General features: G+C 36.4%; 1 protein-coding gene across 2 annotated transcripts in view; it reads left to right on the plus strand.

Moving 5' to 3' along the window:
- The first annotated feature begins 724 nt into the window (after positions 1-724).
- UBE2U (ubiquitin conjugating enzyme E2 U) overlaps positions 725-19,875 on the plus strand; it is a 62,078-nt gene continuing 42,927 nt past the window's right edge. For both annotated transcript variants that reach the window (XM_053592204.1, XM_053592205.1), the window contains exons 1-5: positions 725-790; positions 2,287-2,368; positions 3,377-3,469; positions 6,934-7,031; positions 13,163-13,283. In XM_053592204.1, coding sequence (XP_053448179.1) covers positions 725-790; positions 2,287-2,368; positions 3,377-3,469; positions 6,934-7,031; positions 13,163-13,283 — 460 coding nt within the window. The remainder of the gene's footprint in view (positions 791-2,286; positions 2,369-3,376; positions 3,470-6,933; positions 7,032-13,162; positions 13,284-19,875) is intronic.

Consider the following 19,875-nt stretch of genomic DNA (forward strand, 5'->3'; position numbering starts at 1 on the left):
GTAATGAGTAAGTGTAGACCTGTACCTACTGGTCACTTATCCAAAAAAACAGGAAGGGTTGTTTCAAAGAGGAACTGGGTCCTGAGACCTCGATCCACATCCTCTACACTACCTGTGCGGAGTCCGTGGGTGGACTGAGAGGGGTGATGTCACCTTGACCATGGATCTCATTGGCTTTTCAAAGTGAGTGTTGGCAGATCGGCTGCCGCGCGACCTGTTCCTGTCTCTGATTGGATGACAGATGCAGGCACCCCTCCCCCTTCTTGCTACTTTCCTTCAGGGGACCCGTTGCTTGGCAAGAGATTGCTTGGTTGGCTTTGTCCAGCTGAGTGGACCGCCATTACCTCTGTGAAGCGGGAACACAGTGCTAAGACAGCCCTGTGCTTCTACCTGTCACTCCAATTTCAGGACCAACCCCTTGGGGTTGTTCCAGTTGCTCATCCAAGTGTGTCTTGAGACTGGGGTGTGGCCTGGCACTGCAGCCACACGCCGCAGACAAGAAGGTGCACAAGTTTTCCATCTGGAAGTTCCCTTTGGAGGGGTCAGGGGAGAAAAGTCACTGTTAATATTCCAAATTTAGAAGCGACTTATCTTGGCAATGTTCTGAAGTTCTAGAAAGCAAGTAACTTATCTCAGTTTTCTAAGTGTGGGAGAGTAACCCATAACCTCAGACACCTACCTGCCTCGGAGTAACCCTCAGCAGTCTGGGGACAGGTGCCTTGACATGCACAGCAGAGCGCGCCTCTTGCTGGAAAGAGAATTCCGTGAGTTCAAGGAGAACAATTTTGAGGCAAGTACTGGGCAGTGAAGGGATGTATTTAACTGTGTGATCACTTTTAAGAAGCAGTTTGTGTTTGTTGTATAAATCACACTTTAGTTAAACCTAATTTGCCACTACAGTATTATTTAATGAATCTATTTTACTGTAGTAATACATTTCATAATAATAAAAATTATTATTACTTACAAGTAATGATGGTTGACACTATTGAACACATTGTACTGAGTATGTCTGTGAATTTAAGCTCCAAACACCACGGTCTCTCAGGAAACGACTAGAAGATATATAATATGCCCATTAATTATAATACTGTGAAATGAGTAATAATTAATTTTAACCAGCAGAAACCTAAGCCTCCAGAAATATTCAGTGAAGATTTGGCCCCAGGATTCCATGCTGTGTTTTCTGACATCAAAATCCTTGCTCTTAATCCCTGTTTTATTACTCAGTATCTCATGCACATGTGCTGGCATAACACATAGATGCCTTCCCTTTACCATTTTAACACAGAGGAAGGCAATACCCTTTGCCCCAAATGCCACCAAGGTTTTCAATGTCCGTGGGTGTCAAGGACTGATGTATGGAGAATGAAAATGGAAGAGGGAGAAAAGAGGGCGTGTTTAAGGGAAAGGACGGAAAGCCATCCATAGAAGGGGGGTATGGAGTGCTACCCGCAGTTGCTTAAGTGTAGGTCAGTGGCATTGTTCAGTTTTTACCTGTGCTCTAAACATACTACATTCATTGAAGATATTAGGAACACTTACTGAGTCCAACAACAAACATACCAGAGGCATGGATCTAGCATTCAATGTTGTTTCTACTCAGCCTAAATTTTGTAGTTCTCTGGTCAAAGAGAATCCAATAAAGGGATCTGTAAATACAGGTAATAGAGATATACTGTTCATATTGACAAACACCTACATACTTAATAATATGCTCATTATTAGAAACATTTATTGAGTGTATTTCATGTATTCCTCAACATAATTTGTAAGGTTTTCTATGAAATACATTCTTAACCCTCCTTTGGAAAAATACCTCAAATTTTTAGGAAAAACTTATTTTTATTTGCAATTGTAGTTGTGGATTTTTTTCTTAATGAAAATTTCCCTATTTCCCTTCCATATAGCATTTATACAGCTTTAAAATGCTTTGAAGAACATATGCTTTCAAACTCATTTCTTCTTTTTTAAAGTTAATCTTAAATTTGTTTTGACTTACATGGACAGTAGTATATAAGTCACACACACCAATATCTTGGCCTTCTAGTCCTACTTATGATTTCCACACGTATGATTTATTTTTATGTACTATTGCATATTTTTTCTGGAATCTATTTTAACTTCTTTGAAATAAGACATTTCTTCAGATTAGCAAATAAATAAACTTATCAAAAAAAGAAAATTGAGAATTTTTAGAATTTAGTGTTACCTGGTATCTAATTTTAAAAATGGTAATAAATACTTCATCTTATTATTTGCTTTAACTCTGCTTTTAAATTACAGGGTATTACTGCTTTTCCTGTAAGTGAAGATAAGATGAAATGGGAAGCTGAAATTGAAGGTCTACAAAATTCATTCTGGCATGGTTTGTGTTTTCAAAAACAATGTATTTTTTAGAAGTCCTTATAGCATTAATTGCCTATCTTCCTCATACATATAATAAGTTTGCATTATTTTCTGGAATTCTTCTTTATATGCATATAAAGTTTGCATTGTATCAGTCATCTAGAATTCTAAAAGTATTCACGTTATTATTTCATAATATGGCTTATTTTTTGCCATTTGCCAACATAGATGAAAATTTGGGGTTTGTACTTTCATTTTTGTTAAATCTTAATGTTATTAATTTTTTAAAAAGCGATGCAATGAAGTATTATCAATTGAGACTATCTTCTGAATGTTTTCTGTGAGATTAGAGAATAGCTATCAAAATTACTATTGGCTTAAAAATCCCACAGTTACTTCTCAATTTTTCCATTAAAAATTTCCCCCCAAATTTTCATAAATCAAGTTCTCAAAAAGGCTGGGTCACTATAAACTCTAAGGACTATGTTTTCTTCCCATTATGAAAACATTCCTTGAGTGCAGTAGAGAAGACAAACACTTAACTACTTTTAATTAAGCTGATAATTACACAAACGTAATATGTGCTTTTGGATTTTGAACAGGATGCTGAAGAGGGAGTGATTAGTTAGTTACACCCGAGGTAATAAGGAATTTCTTCCCCAGGAGGTAACATTTAAAGTGAGTCCTAAAGAATGTGTAAGAATTTGCTGGGTTCAGAAGAAGAAGAAAACTCATGCTGTAGACAAGGAAAGGATCAGTGGGTTCTGGAAACAGTGTTCAGTCAATATGAGATACACAGCTGAGAGAGATATGAGGTGGTGGATGGAAAGACTTGTGGGACACAGGCTGAGAATGCCATGGGTGAGACTATGAAGCATGACTTAAATGATCCAAAGGACGCTATGAGTTCTATGAAACATTGACTTAAAGGTGTAACTATGGCGAGGCTAATCAGGAAAGTCAGTGTTAATCAGGTTAATCAGTACAACACAATACTTTACTAAAAAAGTTTATTTCTATATTACAGGATTAGTTCTCCATCTAACAATTAATTTTACATCAGAGTACAACTACGCCCCTCCAGTTGTGAAATTTAAAACAATTCCTTTTCATCCAAATGGTAAGATTTTTATCATCGTGGGCTTTGTCCCTATTGTCCTTAATCCTTATATAGATGATAATCATGTTTTTAGAGCAACTCTATCATGATTATAAAAGAAAGAATGTTCATTGGGTAGAATATGAAAAGGCAAGCAAAAATTACAATTACCTTGAATCCTAAAGCAAAGACCTGCTATTCTCAATGTTTTGTCAAATTTACTTCCTTTTTTCTATGTGTATATTTTTCTTTTTTTCTTTTTTTTTTTTTTTGGCCAGGGCTGGGTTTGAACCCGCCACCTCTGGCATATAGGGCTGGTGCCCTACCCCTTTGAGCCACAGGCACCGCCCTATGTGTATATTTTTCTATGTAGTTGAGGTATTATGTATAAAGTTTTGCATCTAGCTTTTTTTATTTACAATTACATATTTTACCTGAATTATTAAACATTCTTCAAAAGATCATTTTAAATGGCTCAATAATACACCTAACCATTCCTGTATTGTTCAATATTTTAGTTGGATCTACTTTTTCACTATTATAAAAAAGGATACACTGGACAAATTAACATTTTAGAAAAATGTAGGTGACATTGCTACATTGCACAAATGAACAAAGTGAATTCCTAAACGATCAAAAATCTAAAAGTTTTAAATGATAGAAAAACAGGAAATATAATATAATTTTCCATAGGCTTGTTTAGGAAGACTTTTCTAAGTATGATAAAACCCAGAAACTCTTGGAAAAGCATGACACATTAAACTACATAAACTTCAAAACTTCTCTACAGCCAGGCATGTTATAAACAGATAAAAGACATTGACTTTCACAAGTTGAGGAAAAATATTTGTGATGCATATAACCCAATATGTATACCATATAAAGAACATTGTGAATCAGAAAAAGAACATAAAGCAATAAAAAATGAACAAAAGCTATAAACAAACACTGGATGGAAGAAAAATAAAAATAAACATAAAAAGATGCTTGATATCACTAGTAAGAAGATAAACAAATTAAAGCAAGAAAATATTATGATTCATCACTTATGATTACAAAATGTTAACAGATACTGTACAATTTTAGTAGGGTTGGGTAGACATCGTTCCATTGTTCCTCTGACGGTAACCTTTGGGGAATCAATTTGATAGTTTCTAATCAGATATAAAACACATATAGCCCTAAATCTCTATGAAACCATGTTTATAAATTACCGTGTAGAAATATGAACACAATTATACAGGAAGAATATGTTATGTTTTAAGATACTTATTCCAATGGCAATATTGGAAATGGGAAAAATGAAAATAGCCTCAGTATCCATTATTATAGGAATTTTTAAGTGAAATATCCTACAGTAATGTGGATTGCTTCTAAACATAACAAGGAAGACCTATGGACACTAGACATTTTGGTTATTGCCATATCCCTACAATCTTCACTGTCTGATACATAGTAGGTACACATAATAGGTATTCAATTTTTTTCAAATAAATGCTTATGTCTGGAAGTACATTGACAATTCACTGTTAAATGAAAAAACACATTGAGCAATAATATGTAAAATGTGATTTCATTTAATAAACACACGTGTGTGTACATACATATATTGGTGTGTATGTATGTTTGTATACACCAACTGGTAAAAATTTGGAAAATGGAATTAGTAGGAAGGGAAACATTTGTATTTTACTTTATATTCTTGTAATTTTATTTTTCCCCATTGCATCATCAATTTTGTAATAAAAACTTATTTTTGAAATTTATAATATATAACAAATTACATCTAAGTGCCTTTATTTGTTTCAAATACTTAGGAGTACAATTACTGGATTAAATGTAATAAGAGGATATTCTTATCTCCCAGCCCTCACTCCTCCCACTTTCATAAAGGAGAGGGAACTTCCTTTTCTAGGAGGGAAAAGTATGAAGATTCATGATGACGCTTGTATTTGTCTCTCAGACCTCCCAGGAGAAAAAGTCCCTTATCTGATTAGGAAAATGGGAGAGGAATTGAGCTGGTGTGGTCCAACACTTTCTCAGCACTTTCTTTCTGACCATCCTGACCTTAGAAAGAGTGCAGTCTCTGTTTCTCCAGGCAGGAATCTTAAGCAGGCCTCCAGTTTGGTTAAGTTAAAACCAGGGGCACAACAGTGGAGCACAATTAAAGCTGTAGATCAAGTGCAGATCAAGAGCTGATGTTTTTTACTTCCATCTTTTAACACTATGGTCTATTTTATAACTTAATATATATGAATGTGAGAAGAGAGGAGGGTTACCTGTTAGCTCCCAAACATCAAAAGATGACTATGTGTAGATTTAAGACTTTAGATATATGTGTATAAAGCCTAATCTCCTTTTCGTATTATTTGCATTCCCACCAGAATGTGCTAAAGTTCTCATTTTAGCACGTTCCAATTCTGGGCATTGAAACTTTAGAGAAATTTTTTGCCAATTTGTAAGAATCTTGCCATTATTTTGATGAGCACTTCTTTCAACACTTGTGAAGTAAACATTTGTTATGTTTATTGATTATATTTTCTATTTTGTGACTTGTCTGATATAATTGAAATGTTATCACATTGACCTAGATATTGTCAGTAAGACTGTCCATACTGACAGTACATTAGGTCTCTCCTTAGTCATGGACCTTGCCTTCCGCAGAGAGTGAACTAAGTGACTACAACTGAAAATGTTCAGCTTTGTCCTTTGTTTCTGATAGTGCTAGCTACTCTCTCTCTTTTAATATTTCCCCTAATTTGTCATTAATTTTAAATTTTTTATGCATTTTTAATGTCTGGGATTCTAAAATTTTTATGTAGTAACATTTATTATTGAGGTTTTTGCAATTGTATTTAAGTTTACATGACCCTTCCCCTAAACAAAACCAAATAGTCTTTTTACATTTCTTCTATTCATTTTGCAGTTTTATTTTTTGTATTTAACTCCATTCTTTTTTTTAAACACTGAACAAGTTAATTAACTGTGCTAGGGCATGGGCCAAGCTTCGGTATATCTTTCCAACCTAACATAACAGACCATGGCTAGAGGGAAGTTTTGTCTATCCTCAATGTGAGGACTCCATGTCTGAGTCTAAGGCATTTATTTACTCTGTTTGTCACCATCTCCAGCCAGTGGGAAAGGGAAAGAGAAAAAGAAGATGGCAAAATAGCCTCCTTAAAAAAAAAAAATACAGCAATGTCACACTTACGTTTATAGCTCATGATAAAAACTGAGTCACAGGCTACCTCTTGCTACAGCAGAGGCTATGAAAACAGTAAAGGAGTCCATGCACTCAGCCAAAACAATGTGGGGGACAGTGGGAACCAGGAACAGGCATAGTGTTTCTTATTACAGAGAGAAGAAATGGAAGAAAGGAAGAGTACCTGCAAATAATTTTCCTGGTTTATCATTTTGATGTTCATAAGTTTTAAATATTAATTTTATTATATATACATCACTATTAATATATTATTTTAATACAGTAAGCCCACATACTGGTCAGCCCTGTATAGATTTTTTGGACAACCCTCGTAAATGGAGTACAAGCCATACACTGAGCAGCATCTTGCTTGCCTTACAGGTAAGAACAGATTTAATAAGATGCTCTCTTTAATACTTTTAATTATACCCCAGTTATTTAAAATATAAGGATTAAAATGTGTGATGCATATTTATATATTTACAGGATTTTAAAAGGCTTACTTAAATCAACAGTTCTATATCTAGGCTACAAAGTAGAACAAGTTATAAAAACTACTATTTTAAAGTAAAATTGATAGTAAAACACTTCATAACACAAAAGTACAAATTTTATAAAAGAAGAAATAAATCATTTGGCTATTTTCAATTCTAAAAATGTAGTTTTAGATTTTCTTTCGGCTCCTAACTTTGTTTCCTGTTCATACTGACAGTCCTTTAGGTACCTCCTTAGTTTGGACCTTGCCTTCCGCAGAGAGTGAACCAAGTGACTACAACTGAAAATGTCCAGCTTTGTCCTTTGTTTCTGGTAGTGCTAGCTACTCTCTCTCTCTTTTTAAGTGCTCACATCAAACCCAGTGAACAATTAAACCAGAGATTTTTCTCCTCTCCTCAGATGGATACCTATTCCCAAATGCCACCTTAACCCCTTGGACCCACGGTCCTTAGAAGCATGCCTCAGTGTTGGGTTATTCCTGACCCTTGAAAACCCTGCTTTCTCATCCCATGCTAAAATAAATTATTTCAGTGGCACTTGCTATGACCACTTAGATTGGCTTAGAAATATTCCATTCATGGACCTAATTATCATTAATGTATCTGAAGATAAACTATTAAATATTGATTATCTGAATTCTTAGAGCAGTGGTTCTTAACCTGTGGGTTGCAACCCACAGGAACTGTATTAAAGGGTCACGGCATTAGGAAGGCTGAGAACCACTGGCTTAGAGGGTAAAGTATTCTGGCTTAATTGAGTTTCCTCAACATAGAATTTATTTCTCCCATTTCTTACTTTTGAAAATCAAGTAATAGTTTATTTTCTGGGTAGTCATCTTAGTATATTGAGGAAAATATATAATTTTTTAAAGGTTCAACATTCACTTTATTCATTCATTCTACCCATATGTATTGAGCATCCACCTATGTGAGAAACATCCACCTGTTCTGGGAAAGAGGCATTTGAGCAAAAACTTTTAGGAAATGAGTGAGTGTGATATGTAGATATCTGAGGTTGATCTTTGGAGTCCTTCAAATGGAGACATATCACTATCTTTTATACCTAAACTACAATCTGCTCTAGAATGGTAAAACTGAATGATTCCCAAGTGTAATGAGTAAGGGCAAACCAGAATGATCTGGTTAAAATTTTGAATTGCAAAAAAATTTAAAAAAATATTGGAGCTATGAGATTAGAATGCTTGGCTTCCTGTCCTGGTGCTTCTACATGATACCTTTGTACCACTGGAGAAGATTTTTCAATTCTCAATTTCTTTGTCAGGAAAATGGGACTGCTGTTAATTGCATCATCATGTGACTTGTGAGGATGAAGTTCATGCATGTAAAGTACTTAGAACTAGGCAAGGTCCAAGAAAAAAAAATCAGTAGTTAATACAAGTTGTGTATCCCTTATCCTAAATGTTTGGGACCAGAAGGGTTTCAGAGTTAAGACTTTTTCAAATTTTAGAATATGTGCATTATATCTACCTACCAGTTGAGCATCTCAAATCCAATAATCTGAAATCAAAAATCCTCCAATGAGCATTTACTCTGAGCTTCATTTTGGACTCGAAAAGTTTCAGAGTTTGGAGCATTTCAGATCTCTGACTTTCAGATTTGGGATGTTCAACCTGTGGTTAGTTCCTATTATGATTGTTCTTACTATTAGACAGAAAGTGACAGCAGTGTGTTCCCAAATATGTTATGGAAAGCCAGTCATTTGACTTTTTATTTCTTAAATACATTAATAAAACAAATATGCCTAAATTACACAAGTTTTTAAGTCAATATAAAGGAAAAGAAAATCACTGATGATTGTAAATAAAACCCCTAATGCTGCTGTTATTACCATTTCCTTCTGATCTTTGGTCCGATGTTCCCATTCAAAATCTTTCAGTGGTTTCCACATTCTCTACAGGGTTAATCCTACATTTTTTTGCATGGTGAACAATCTACTCCTCACATCTGGACTTTTGTCTCTTCCTAAATGCATCATGCAATCCCACTCCCAGATATATCTACATCTTCTTCTGCACTCACATTGCTTGGTCCAAATGAGGTCCAAAAGCATTTATAGAATTCTAAAGTCTAAAGTTATAAACCCAAGCAAGTCTTGGATCTTAAAAAAATGCTCAGTCCAGTTTCCCATCTGACATATTCCATTTTCTCCTCTTTTTCAGTCTGCCCAGCAAGCCACTGTTCACATTGTAAGAGCCAGATCAAATAAGCCTTCCTCTGGGATACATTTTCTGATTTCTTTTCCAAAGTAGAATTGGTGGTTTTGGCATTGGGGGAGCATGCTTTGTGACACACCCACCACGACCCTGTGCCAGTCTGTCAGAGAACTGTAGCACTGTGATGCACACACTGTTTCCTTATCTATCTCTCCTATTGGACTACAAACTCCCCAAATCAGGAAACAGATCTAGTCCAGATCTAGTCCATCTCTAATTCCCCAGTACCTAGAACAATGCTGACATTTGGTAGGCACTAAATAAAACAAATGAATGGGTAAACCTGAATTTTTACATTGTTGCATTTATGGCACAGATACAGCCATGTGTAATTTAACAATGGGGATATGTTCTGGAAAATGTATCATTAGGCACTTTTGTCATTGTATGAAGATCATAGCAATGTACTTACACAAAGCTACATGGTGTAGCCTGTTACTCCTGGGCTACAAACCTGTACAGCGTATTACTGTATTTAATACTGTAGATCACTGTAATACATGGTAAGTATTTGTATATATAAACATATATAAATATAGGAAAGGTACAGAATATGGAATATAGAAATTCTAATTTTAAATTATAATATACAGTATTATAATCTTATGGGACTGCTATCATATATGTGGTCTCTCACTGACTAAAACGTTAAATGGTTCATGACTGTACATAAGTTGTGTGGCTTGTTTTCCTTCACTTGTTTTTTGTTTTGTTTTGTTTTGTTTTCTGAGACAGGGTCTCACTATGTCACCCTTGGTAAAGCGCTGTGACGTCACAGCTTACAGCAATCTCAAACTCTTGGGCTTAAGCGATGATCTTGCCTCAGTCTCCCAAGTAGCTGGGACTACAGGCACCCGCCACAATGCCTGGCTATATTTTGGATGCAGTTGTCATTGTTATTTAGCAGGCCCGGGCTGGGCTCAAACTCATCAGCCTCGGTGTATGTGGCTGGCGCCCTACTCACTGAGCTACGGGCGCTGAGCTTCTTCACTTGTTTTATCAAAGGTTATTTCCATGTGATTCCAATCACTATTTTAATGGCTATTCAATTGTCCTTTGAAAGTCAGTGTGCTGCCCCACTAAACCTTCTACACTGATGGAAACATCCAGTATCTGCACTGTTACAAACAGTAGCCACTAATCATAGGTGGCTACTGAGCATTTGAAATGTGGCCAGTGTAGCTGAGGGACTGAGATATAAATGTTAATTATTTTAAATATAAATTTAGTGGCTACTTGTAACTAGTGTCTACTAGTCACAACACAAGTTTAAACCACAATTACTGAGTACTTCCTTTTCAACAACACATGAAGCATATTTCCAAGGGGATGGTACCTAAAATATTTAAAATATTTTGAAGTCTAAATAAACCTACCATCAATCATCACCTAAAATTTTTATAATCTTAATTTCTTTGCAAACTTGTATTTCCATATATAATGCAAAGGTAAATATCAACACCCATCCATAGAATAAATTCCAAATTAATGGGCTTTAATTAATTGGATATTATAAAATATATCTACAGATACAATTTTTGCTGAAGTTTCATATTTTTTTTTTTTTTTTGTGATTTTTGGCCGGGGATGGGTTTGAACCCACCACCTCTAGCTTATGGGACTGGCGCCCTACTCCTTGAGCCACAGGTGCCGCCCAAAGTTTCACATTTTTTAATCTATCCCCTAGAGAGCTTTCTATGTTATTTCATGCTACCACGTGACTAATTTAAACATTGGACATTTATTTTTTACTATTTTAGCAGGATGTCTGATTTTGACTTTTTAATGCATACCTTATATTCCAGTTCTTTAAAATCATTAAATATACTTAACAGCTTGTGTACACATTATGTAAATAGGTCTTAGGCATGAAGGTTAATGAGAAGAATCTTGAATAAACTTTACCAGATGTGCCTCTTTAAGTAATATTATCTCTCCAAAGACCAAAAGTTTTCTCTTGAAGATAAGTTTCATCTGCTTTATACACACTTTGAAAGCTACAGTGCAACCCATAGTAAATCTTTATTTAAGCATTTATAATATTCTTGGAAATATACCCTAATGTGTTTTTCAAACAGGAAATTCAAGTAACAGCAGAAAATTCTTCTTATTTTTGAAAAATCAGATTTCAGATGATTTCTTTCATTAGTGAAAGATTCAATCATTTCCATGACTCTTAAGTCACAATTAATCACTTTGACCTGCATCTACAGTGATTAGGTATTTTGGTATCTTATACCATATTTTATTATATATTTTATACATTATAACATATAATATTCAAAATACTAAATTATTGAATAAATATTTACAGTTTGGGCTAATGTTAATTTTGAGATGCCTGATTAAAAGCTCATAGTCTAGGAGAACTATTCAGTTTGAGTTACTACTGATCACTTGTTTTGCCCAGATGGAGAGATACTGCCACAGGCATAATCTTAAAGATGCCCCCCTTAAGACTCCCATCCTCCAGCAATTCAAATACTAATCTAGGCACTACTGTGAAAGGACCTGCACATGGAATTGTGGTTACTCATCAGCTGTCCTTAAAACAGGAAAATTATCCTCGATTGTGCAGGTGGGCCCAAGTCATCACATAAGCCCCTAACAATACAAGAGGAGGGTGGAAGAGTTGGTTAGAGAAACAGTGGAAGGAGAAAGGACATCAGAAGGGGATATCAGAGAAATTCCAAGCATAAGGAGAATTTGTCACACCATTGCTAGCTCTGATATTTAGGGGCCCAAATGCAAGGACTGGAGAGAGGCTTGGAACTAAGGGTGACTGCCAGCTAACATCCCCCAAGAAAAAAGGGACTTCAGTCCTACAACTGCAAGGAGTGCAAATCAGCCAACTACTTGAGTGAACTTGGAAAGAGATTCTTCTCTGACCCATGTGACAAGAGCCCAACCAGCTGACACCTTGATTTCAGTATTTTTAAATCTGGAAGAGAAACAAGTCCATCATTACTGGACTTTCCACTTAAAGAAATCTGAGATAATAAACTTGTACTTTTTAAAGCTGCTAATTAGTTACAGCATCAATAGAAAAGTTTTGCAGATACCAAATTAATCACTCAGTGATCTAGACAGATATTGAAGTGTGTGCAAACAATAGTACATGTGTATGTTTATCTGTGATCTACTATAAAGTTTTATTTCTTAAAACTATAAAATGGAAATTTTTCAATGTACAATTCTTTTTACATATAAATCGAATTTAAATGTATATAATAGGAAATGATAATCTACAGGAAGGAACTTGAAACTTGCTTTGATCCTATTATTTGCCTCATGATAGAGCCAGGTATGTTGGCTCATAGCTGTAATCTTAGCACTTTGGGAGACTGAGGTAGGAGGATAAGTTGAGGGCAGGTGTTAGAGGCAAATTTGGGCAAGAGTAAGATAAAAAACAGAAAATACAAAAAATAAAAAATGCTGCCAAGTGTGGTTGTGCATGCCTGTAGTCCCAGCTACTCAGGTGGCTGAGGCAGGAGGATCACTTGAGCCCAGGAGTTTGAGAGTTGCTGTGAGCTGTGATGAAGCCACTGTACTCTAGCCGAGGTGACAGAGTGAGTCCCTGTCTCAAAAAAGAAAAAAACATGATAGATCAATAGTTTCTTGAGACTAGAAACTATGTCTTATGTTATCTTTATATCTATCTCCAGGTCCTTACACAGTAAGCATTCCATAAGTATGTGTTGGAAGTTGTACATAGTGGTTTACGTTTTTGCTCTAAGAAAAAAATTTACTTTAAAAACTGTATATTGTGTATGTTTTCCTGTAGGTTATGCTTTCTAATCCAGTGCTAGAAAACCCAGTGAATTTGGAAGCAGCCCAAATACTGATGAAAGATGAATCCATGTACAGAACAATAATTCTAAAACTTTTCAACAAACCACTGCAATGTAAGAAGTGCCTACTTATTTTATTTGGCAATAATCAAGCATACATTAAACATTTATTGTAAGTGAGTGATTTAGCAAACCATTGTTACATAAGAGCGTATTTGAATATTTTCTGTAACAAAATGGTACTAGGCTCTTTACTACTATAACTCTTTGTCAAATCAGTGTGATCCTTTTTAAAAATCACCAAAGATTAAACATCCTTTTTTTTGGGGGGAGGGGGGTTGTGACAGACTCTCGCTCTTTCATCCAGGCTACAGTGCTGTAGTGTCATAGTTCACGGCAACCTCAAACTCTTGGGCTCAAGTGATCCTCCTGTCTCGCTTCCCAAGTAGCTGGAACTACAGGTGCCCACAACAACACTTGGCTAATTTTCTTTTCTATTTTTGGCACAGACACAGCCTTGCTCTTGCTCAGGCTGCTCTCAAACTCTTCAGCTCAAGCAATCCACCCACCTCAGCCTCCCATGATTATAGGCATGAGCCATCTTTATATTTTTAAATGTTAGGGTCATGTGAATGGACGATGCCAATTGAAACTAGTCTACTCATCATAAAGATGTGAAACCTAATTTTAACTATTCAACCTATAATGAATATTTCCCAGACTTCACCTATGACGCCCCTGATCTTACTGATTTGTATCTCTTTTCTTCTTGATTACATAAGGCCAGCATTTTTTTTTTTTTTTTTTTTTAGTTTCTTCCCCGGATATCTTTCAAAGAGCCCATGTGGCCATGGTACCTGAAGTCCTTCAGTCTTTCTGCTTTGTTAACCAATGCTTTCTGATACCCTGTGTTTCTTGCCAGCAGCATCTTTGTGAGTCTTAACCCCATTGCTTCCATTGCTCCTGTGCTCTCTCCAGTAAACAGAGCAGAGCCATTGGCTCCCCATGTCCTGGGCATTGCCCTCACTGGCAGCAGGACCCTTAGTGACATAGTTTCTTCCCTTCATCCTGTCCTTCCTCCAACTAGCACACAACAGCCTTACATAGCAGGTGGTATCACTGCCTCCCCAGGCAAGTGGACTTGTGCTCTTAAGGTGCTTTTTCTCTCTGATTTCCATTACTTCTTTCTCCATTTCCCCTGTAGGACCCCCCCCCTCCACTCATCCCTTAGTGTACACATGTGACCAAGTTCAATTGTTCCTCCCAAGGGGCTTTTGGCCCCAATGCAAGACAAGCATTGCTGATCAGGCACCTATCTTGTATGTTGCAACATGCTATGATTGTCTCAGAGCTCCTCAAATATCCCCTGACAGTTTTGAGGCTGATTTGTATACAGAGGAATGGTACTGCTTTAATCTCACCCTATTTCTGACCTACCGGAGTATTGCAGCATTTGCTGCTGTATCCTCTGCACTTGGACTAGTACTGGTACTTAGCAAACACTGGTGGGATGAATGAATGAATGATACATGTTACCTAACCTTTCATTGAGCTCGACGAATACTATCATTACAAAGAAATAGACTATATAATACAGCTACACCATATTCTGGTGAATGGCAACTTTAAAAACTGGTTCTAAAGGATATTCTGTACTAAATGATTCTTCAGATATTGGCAGATGTTGGTTTCTCCCAGCATAGAGAAAAGGATGAGAAGAAACACGAAGAGGAGTCAGCTCTTTCTTTTGTCTTCCACAGGGAGACAGCACCTCTCACCCATCTCTGTTCAACTTTGCCATCACACCTGACAGAAAAGCTATTCAAATTGCCAAACCATCCAGAAAATAAGAAACAAAGCAAACTTTACTTTTTCAAGTTCTCATTATGTGGTTTGAGGTGTGTTGCTGAAATATATGGAAATCCAAGACAGTAAATATGTTTCAGCTCAGCTAGACTGAGTGCAGCCTAGAGTACCATGCCGAGAATGGTTTTCAGAAGCTTCTCAGGGAGAAAATGCTGTGATACTGCAGAAGCAGCTGTGATTTGGAAATGAGCAAGTGGCAAACTCATTCACTATTAATTAGATGGAAGTAAGTACTTCAGTGTGGATTTGTGTGAAAAACTCCATTCATTGAGAATTAATGATTTGTAACCACTTGGGAAAAGGTCTCTACTGGAATACCACGAGAATCCTGTCTCATATTATACTTTAAAATATTAACAAAGACATCTAGGAAAACCATAGAAGGAATTATTATCACATTTTTATTTATTTATTTTTTATTTCCAGTTATTGTGAGGGTACAAACAACCAGGTCACAATTTTTGAATTTGTTAGGTAGAGTCCCTCTTGTAGTTGTGCCCCATAACCAAAAGGTATGCCATAGACCCTTACATTGTGCCCTTTAAGTGGGAGCATGCCCCCTTCCTCTCCCCCTTCCCTTGTTCCCTCTTCCCCCAACTTGAATAGAATTAAGTTTTTCTCCTATGTGGGTGTGTGTTAGATTGCCTACTGCCTTCATAATAAAATTGAGCACATTGGATACTTGCTTTTCCATTCTTGTGATATTTTCCAAGAACAATGTGTTTCAACTCTCTCCAGGTTAATACAAAATATATAAAGTCACCATCTTCTCTTATAGATGAATAGTATTCCATGGTGTACATATACCACAGCTTGTTAATACTTTCCTGAGTTGATGGGTACTTAGGTGGTTTCCTCATCTTGGTAATGGTAAATTGAGCTGCAATAAATAATCTCGTGCAAATGTCCTTATGATAAAATGATTTTTTTTCTTCTGGGTAGATGCGATGTCTAGTAATGGAATTGTAGTGATCCTCTAATTTCTAAAATAAAATATTTCCTATTATCCATGTCTTTGTTTTGTTTTATATTTTAGAAGATTTCCAGAAAATATGTTTCTTTTTTCTATTTTTCTACTTATTTTTTATTCTGATTATTGTCATTTATAATATTGACCCTGCTCAAATACCTAGTAATCTTTGTCCATTTAGATGATGAGCATATGATGAACAAAGATTGGAAGTTCTTGGAAAAGGAAGAGTAATCCACTCCCAAATCTAGCAGAAGCAAAGAAATAACAAAAATTAGATCAGAAATAAGTGAAATTGAAAAACAAAAGAATCATTTGGAAAATAAAGGGGAAAAAAATTGATTCTTGGAAAAGATAAAATTGATAAATTTTTGACCAGATTAACTACATAACTGGTTATCTAGTTATCCAGATTAACCAGGACAACTTTTTTTATCCGGAAAGATAAAATCTCTAATAACCTAAATAAAAAACAAAAGAAAAAAGAGGAAATAACAACAGATACCACAGAACTACAAAAGATGATATCTGATTATTATAGAAAACTCTATGCCCAGGAATCTGACAATATGGATGAAATGGGCCAATACCTGGAATCACACCACCTCCCTACACTTAACCAGGAAGAAACATATCTGTTGAACAGACCAGTATCAAGCACCAAAATTTCAACAACAATTAAAAAAAAAAAAAAAACTCCCAATGAAATAAGTCCTGGACCAATGGCTTTATACCACACTTCTACCAAACCTTCAAAGTGAGCTTTGTACCTATGATGCAGAACTTATTCTATAACACAGAGAAGTAAAATACCCTCCCCAACTGATTCTATGAAGCAAATACACCCTGATACCAAAACCAGGAAAGGACCAAACTAAAAAGGAGAACTACAGACCAATTTTACTGATGAATATTCATTCAATAAAATTCTAGCAAATAGAATAATACAGCTATACATTTAAAAAAAATACATCTTGATCAAGTAGGCTTTATCCCAGGTATACAAGTGTGGTTTAACACACACAAATCCATAATGTAATTCCCCACATAAATGGAAGCAAGAACAAAGACCATAGGATCCTCTCAATAGATGCAGAAAAAGCATTTGACAAAATTCAGGATCCTTTTCTGACAAGAACACTTAAGAAAATATGCATAGATGGGACATTTCTTAAACTGATAGAAACCACTTATGACAAACTCACAGCTAATATCATACTGAATGGAGTAAAACTGAAAGCTTTTCTACTTAGAACTGAAATCAGACAAGGATGTCCCTTATTACCATTGCTAGTCAGCATAGTAATGGAAGTTCTAACCAATGCAATCAGACAAGGGAATGATGTATCCAAATGGGGTCAAAGGAGGTCAAACTCTTGCTCTTTGCTGATGATATGATCTTATACTTAGTAAACTCCAGAGACTCCACCACAAGATTTCTGGAAGTGATCAAGAAATATAGTAACATCTTGGGATACAAAATTAATGCCTGCAAATCCTATGCAAGAATAACAGGCTGGCAATCAAATCAAGGACACAATACCCTTCACAGCAGCTTCCAGAAAAATGAAATACCTGGGAATATATCTAACAAAGGAGGTTAAGAATCTCAACAAAGAGAATTATAAAACCCTGAGAAAAGAAATACCAGAAGATAATAAATGGAAGAACATAACATGCTCGTGGCTAGAAAGAATCAACATTGTTAAAATGCCTATACTACCTAAAGTTATCTACAGATTTAAGGCAATCCCCATTAAATACCAAAGCATACTTTGAAGAACTGGAAAAAAAATTGTCCTTTGTTTCATATGGAACTAGAAGGAAAACCCGTATAGCCAAGGCAATTTGTAGCAAAAAAAAACAAAGCTGGAGACATCATTCTACCAGACCTTAAGTTATATTACAAGTCCACAATGATCAAAACAACATGATATTGGCACAAAAATAGAGACATAGATCTCCGGAATAGAATAAAAAATCTAGAGATAAAATCAGTCTCATACTGCCATTTGATCTTTGATAAACCAAACAAAGGCATAGATTGGGAAAAAGAATCCCTATTCAATAAATGGTGCCAGAGAACTGTATAACTACATGTGAAAGACTGATGTCAACCCACAATTCTCATTACTTATAAAAATTGTGAAGCAACTCACAATGAATAAAATATTTAAACCTAAGACATGAAACAATAAAAATTCTAGGGCGGCACCTGTGGCTCAAGGAGTAGGATGCCGGTCCCATATGCCGGAGGTGGCAGGTTCAAACCTAGCCCCGGCCAAAAACCAAAAAAAAAAAAAAAAAAAAAGAATTTTAATCATTAAACTATGAAATAAACTGGCCCATCATAAAAAAAAAAAAAAAAAAAAAAGGCGGTGCCTGTGGCTCAAGGAGTAGGGCGCTGGTCCCATATGCCGGAGGTGGTGGGTTCAAACCCAGCCCTGGCCAAAAACCACAAAAAAAAAAAAAAAATTCTAGGGAGGCAGAGCATGATGATGGATTAGAATCATCTCATTGGCAGCTACTCATGGTGAGACCAGGGAAAGAGGACTCCAGTTACCTGCTGCTGGAGTGTCCTGCCCAGGAACATCACTCCGGGGGGCACATTGCAGCTGGAGGGGACTCCAGAAGGCAATACGGAGGTCCAGAGCTGTGGGACATTGATACAGATGGTGAATGCCTGGGGTGGTCAGAGGCCAGTAAGCCCTCTGCCAGAGGGCTAGAGACAGGAAAGTCTAGCCCTGTGGGTTTTGTTTTGTTTCTTTGTTTTTTTTTTACTTGAATGCTTACTAAAGCTGTCTTGGAAGGGCTTAAGCAAGCGACAGAACTTGAATTGCACATGGCAGCTAGGATTGGACCACAAGGCAGAGTGAAGCCCTCATTGGTTTGGCTGCTAGCAGGGCACCACCATTGTGGGAGGGATGACCAGGAGGAACAGCCCAAAGGGTCCTAGTGCAAGGCCAGCTATGGTACACCTGCTGAACTGAGCAGCCACCCTTGGGGGGAGTTGGGCAGCTCCCACTCCCTTAGAAAAGCCATGTGTAGCCAGGAGGCACTGTTTGGAAAGTCAAGACATTTTTCCTAACTACTCTGGCAAAACTTCAGGCTCCCAACCTTGTGGGGGTAATGCTAGCAAAGCAACCAAGCCCTGATTGATGGCAAATAAATCAGGAAGATGGGCCTGGGCCTCTTTGACAACTAGAGGGTGGCTCCAGGCCCCCATCCTTCACAGCAGAATCAGTTTGTGTGTATTGCATCTCCTGATACCACAGTGCCACCTGATGTCCAGGCAATATACTGCAGTATAAATAAGTATGGCCATGGGGATGAAAATGCCTTTAAATGACAAAACATATGCATATTTTTGCCACATTAAAATTTAATGAGCACTATAATTAGTGCTTATAGACAAGCAGAATTAGATAGTTCTTGCTTCTCTGCCTTTTAAATTTCTCTGTATCAGGAGGATAAAAAAGTTCATTGTTGTAATGGATGATTTCAAATCCCTATCTTGGAAGCCTGATCCTTAACAGTACTTTTCCTTTCTTACAGAGTAAAGTAATTTCCGATCTCTGGGCATTTCTAATTTTGCTAAGCCTCTTTTCATTATTAATTTATAAAAGTCAAAGTTATGTTTGTGAGTACTAATTACTGTATAAAATGCTAAACTTGTGTCATCCTAATTTTTCTGATACTCAACTGTGATGCAATCTTAATGTGATGTTGTTTGATATTAAGATAAACCAAAGTAATTTCTAGCTGGGTATAGGTTGAGGTGGCAGCATAGCTTGAGGCCAGGAGTTTGAGACCATCCTGGGCAACATAGGAAGACACCATTTCTATAAAAATATATATAAATAAAGGCCA

This window comes from Nycticebus coucang, chromosome 5, assembly GCF_027406575.1.
Source record: "Nycticebus coucang isolate mNycCou1 chromosome 5, mNycCou1.pri, whole genome shotgun sequence".
In the NCBI taxonomy this organism is placed as follows: domain Eukaryota; kingdom Metazoa; phylum Chordata; class Mammalia; order Primates; family Lorisidae; genus Nycticebus; species Nycticebus coucang.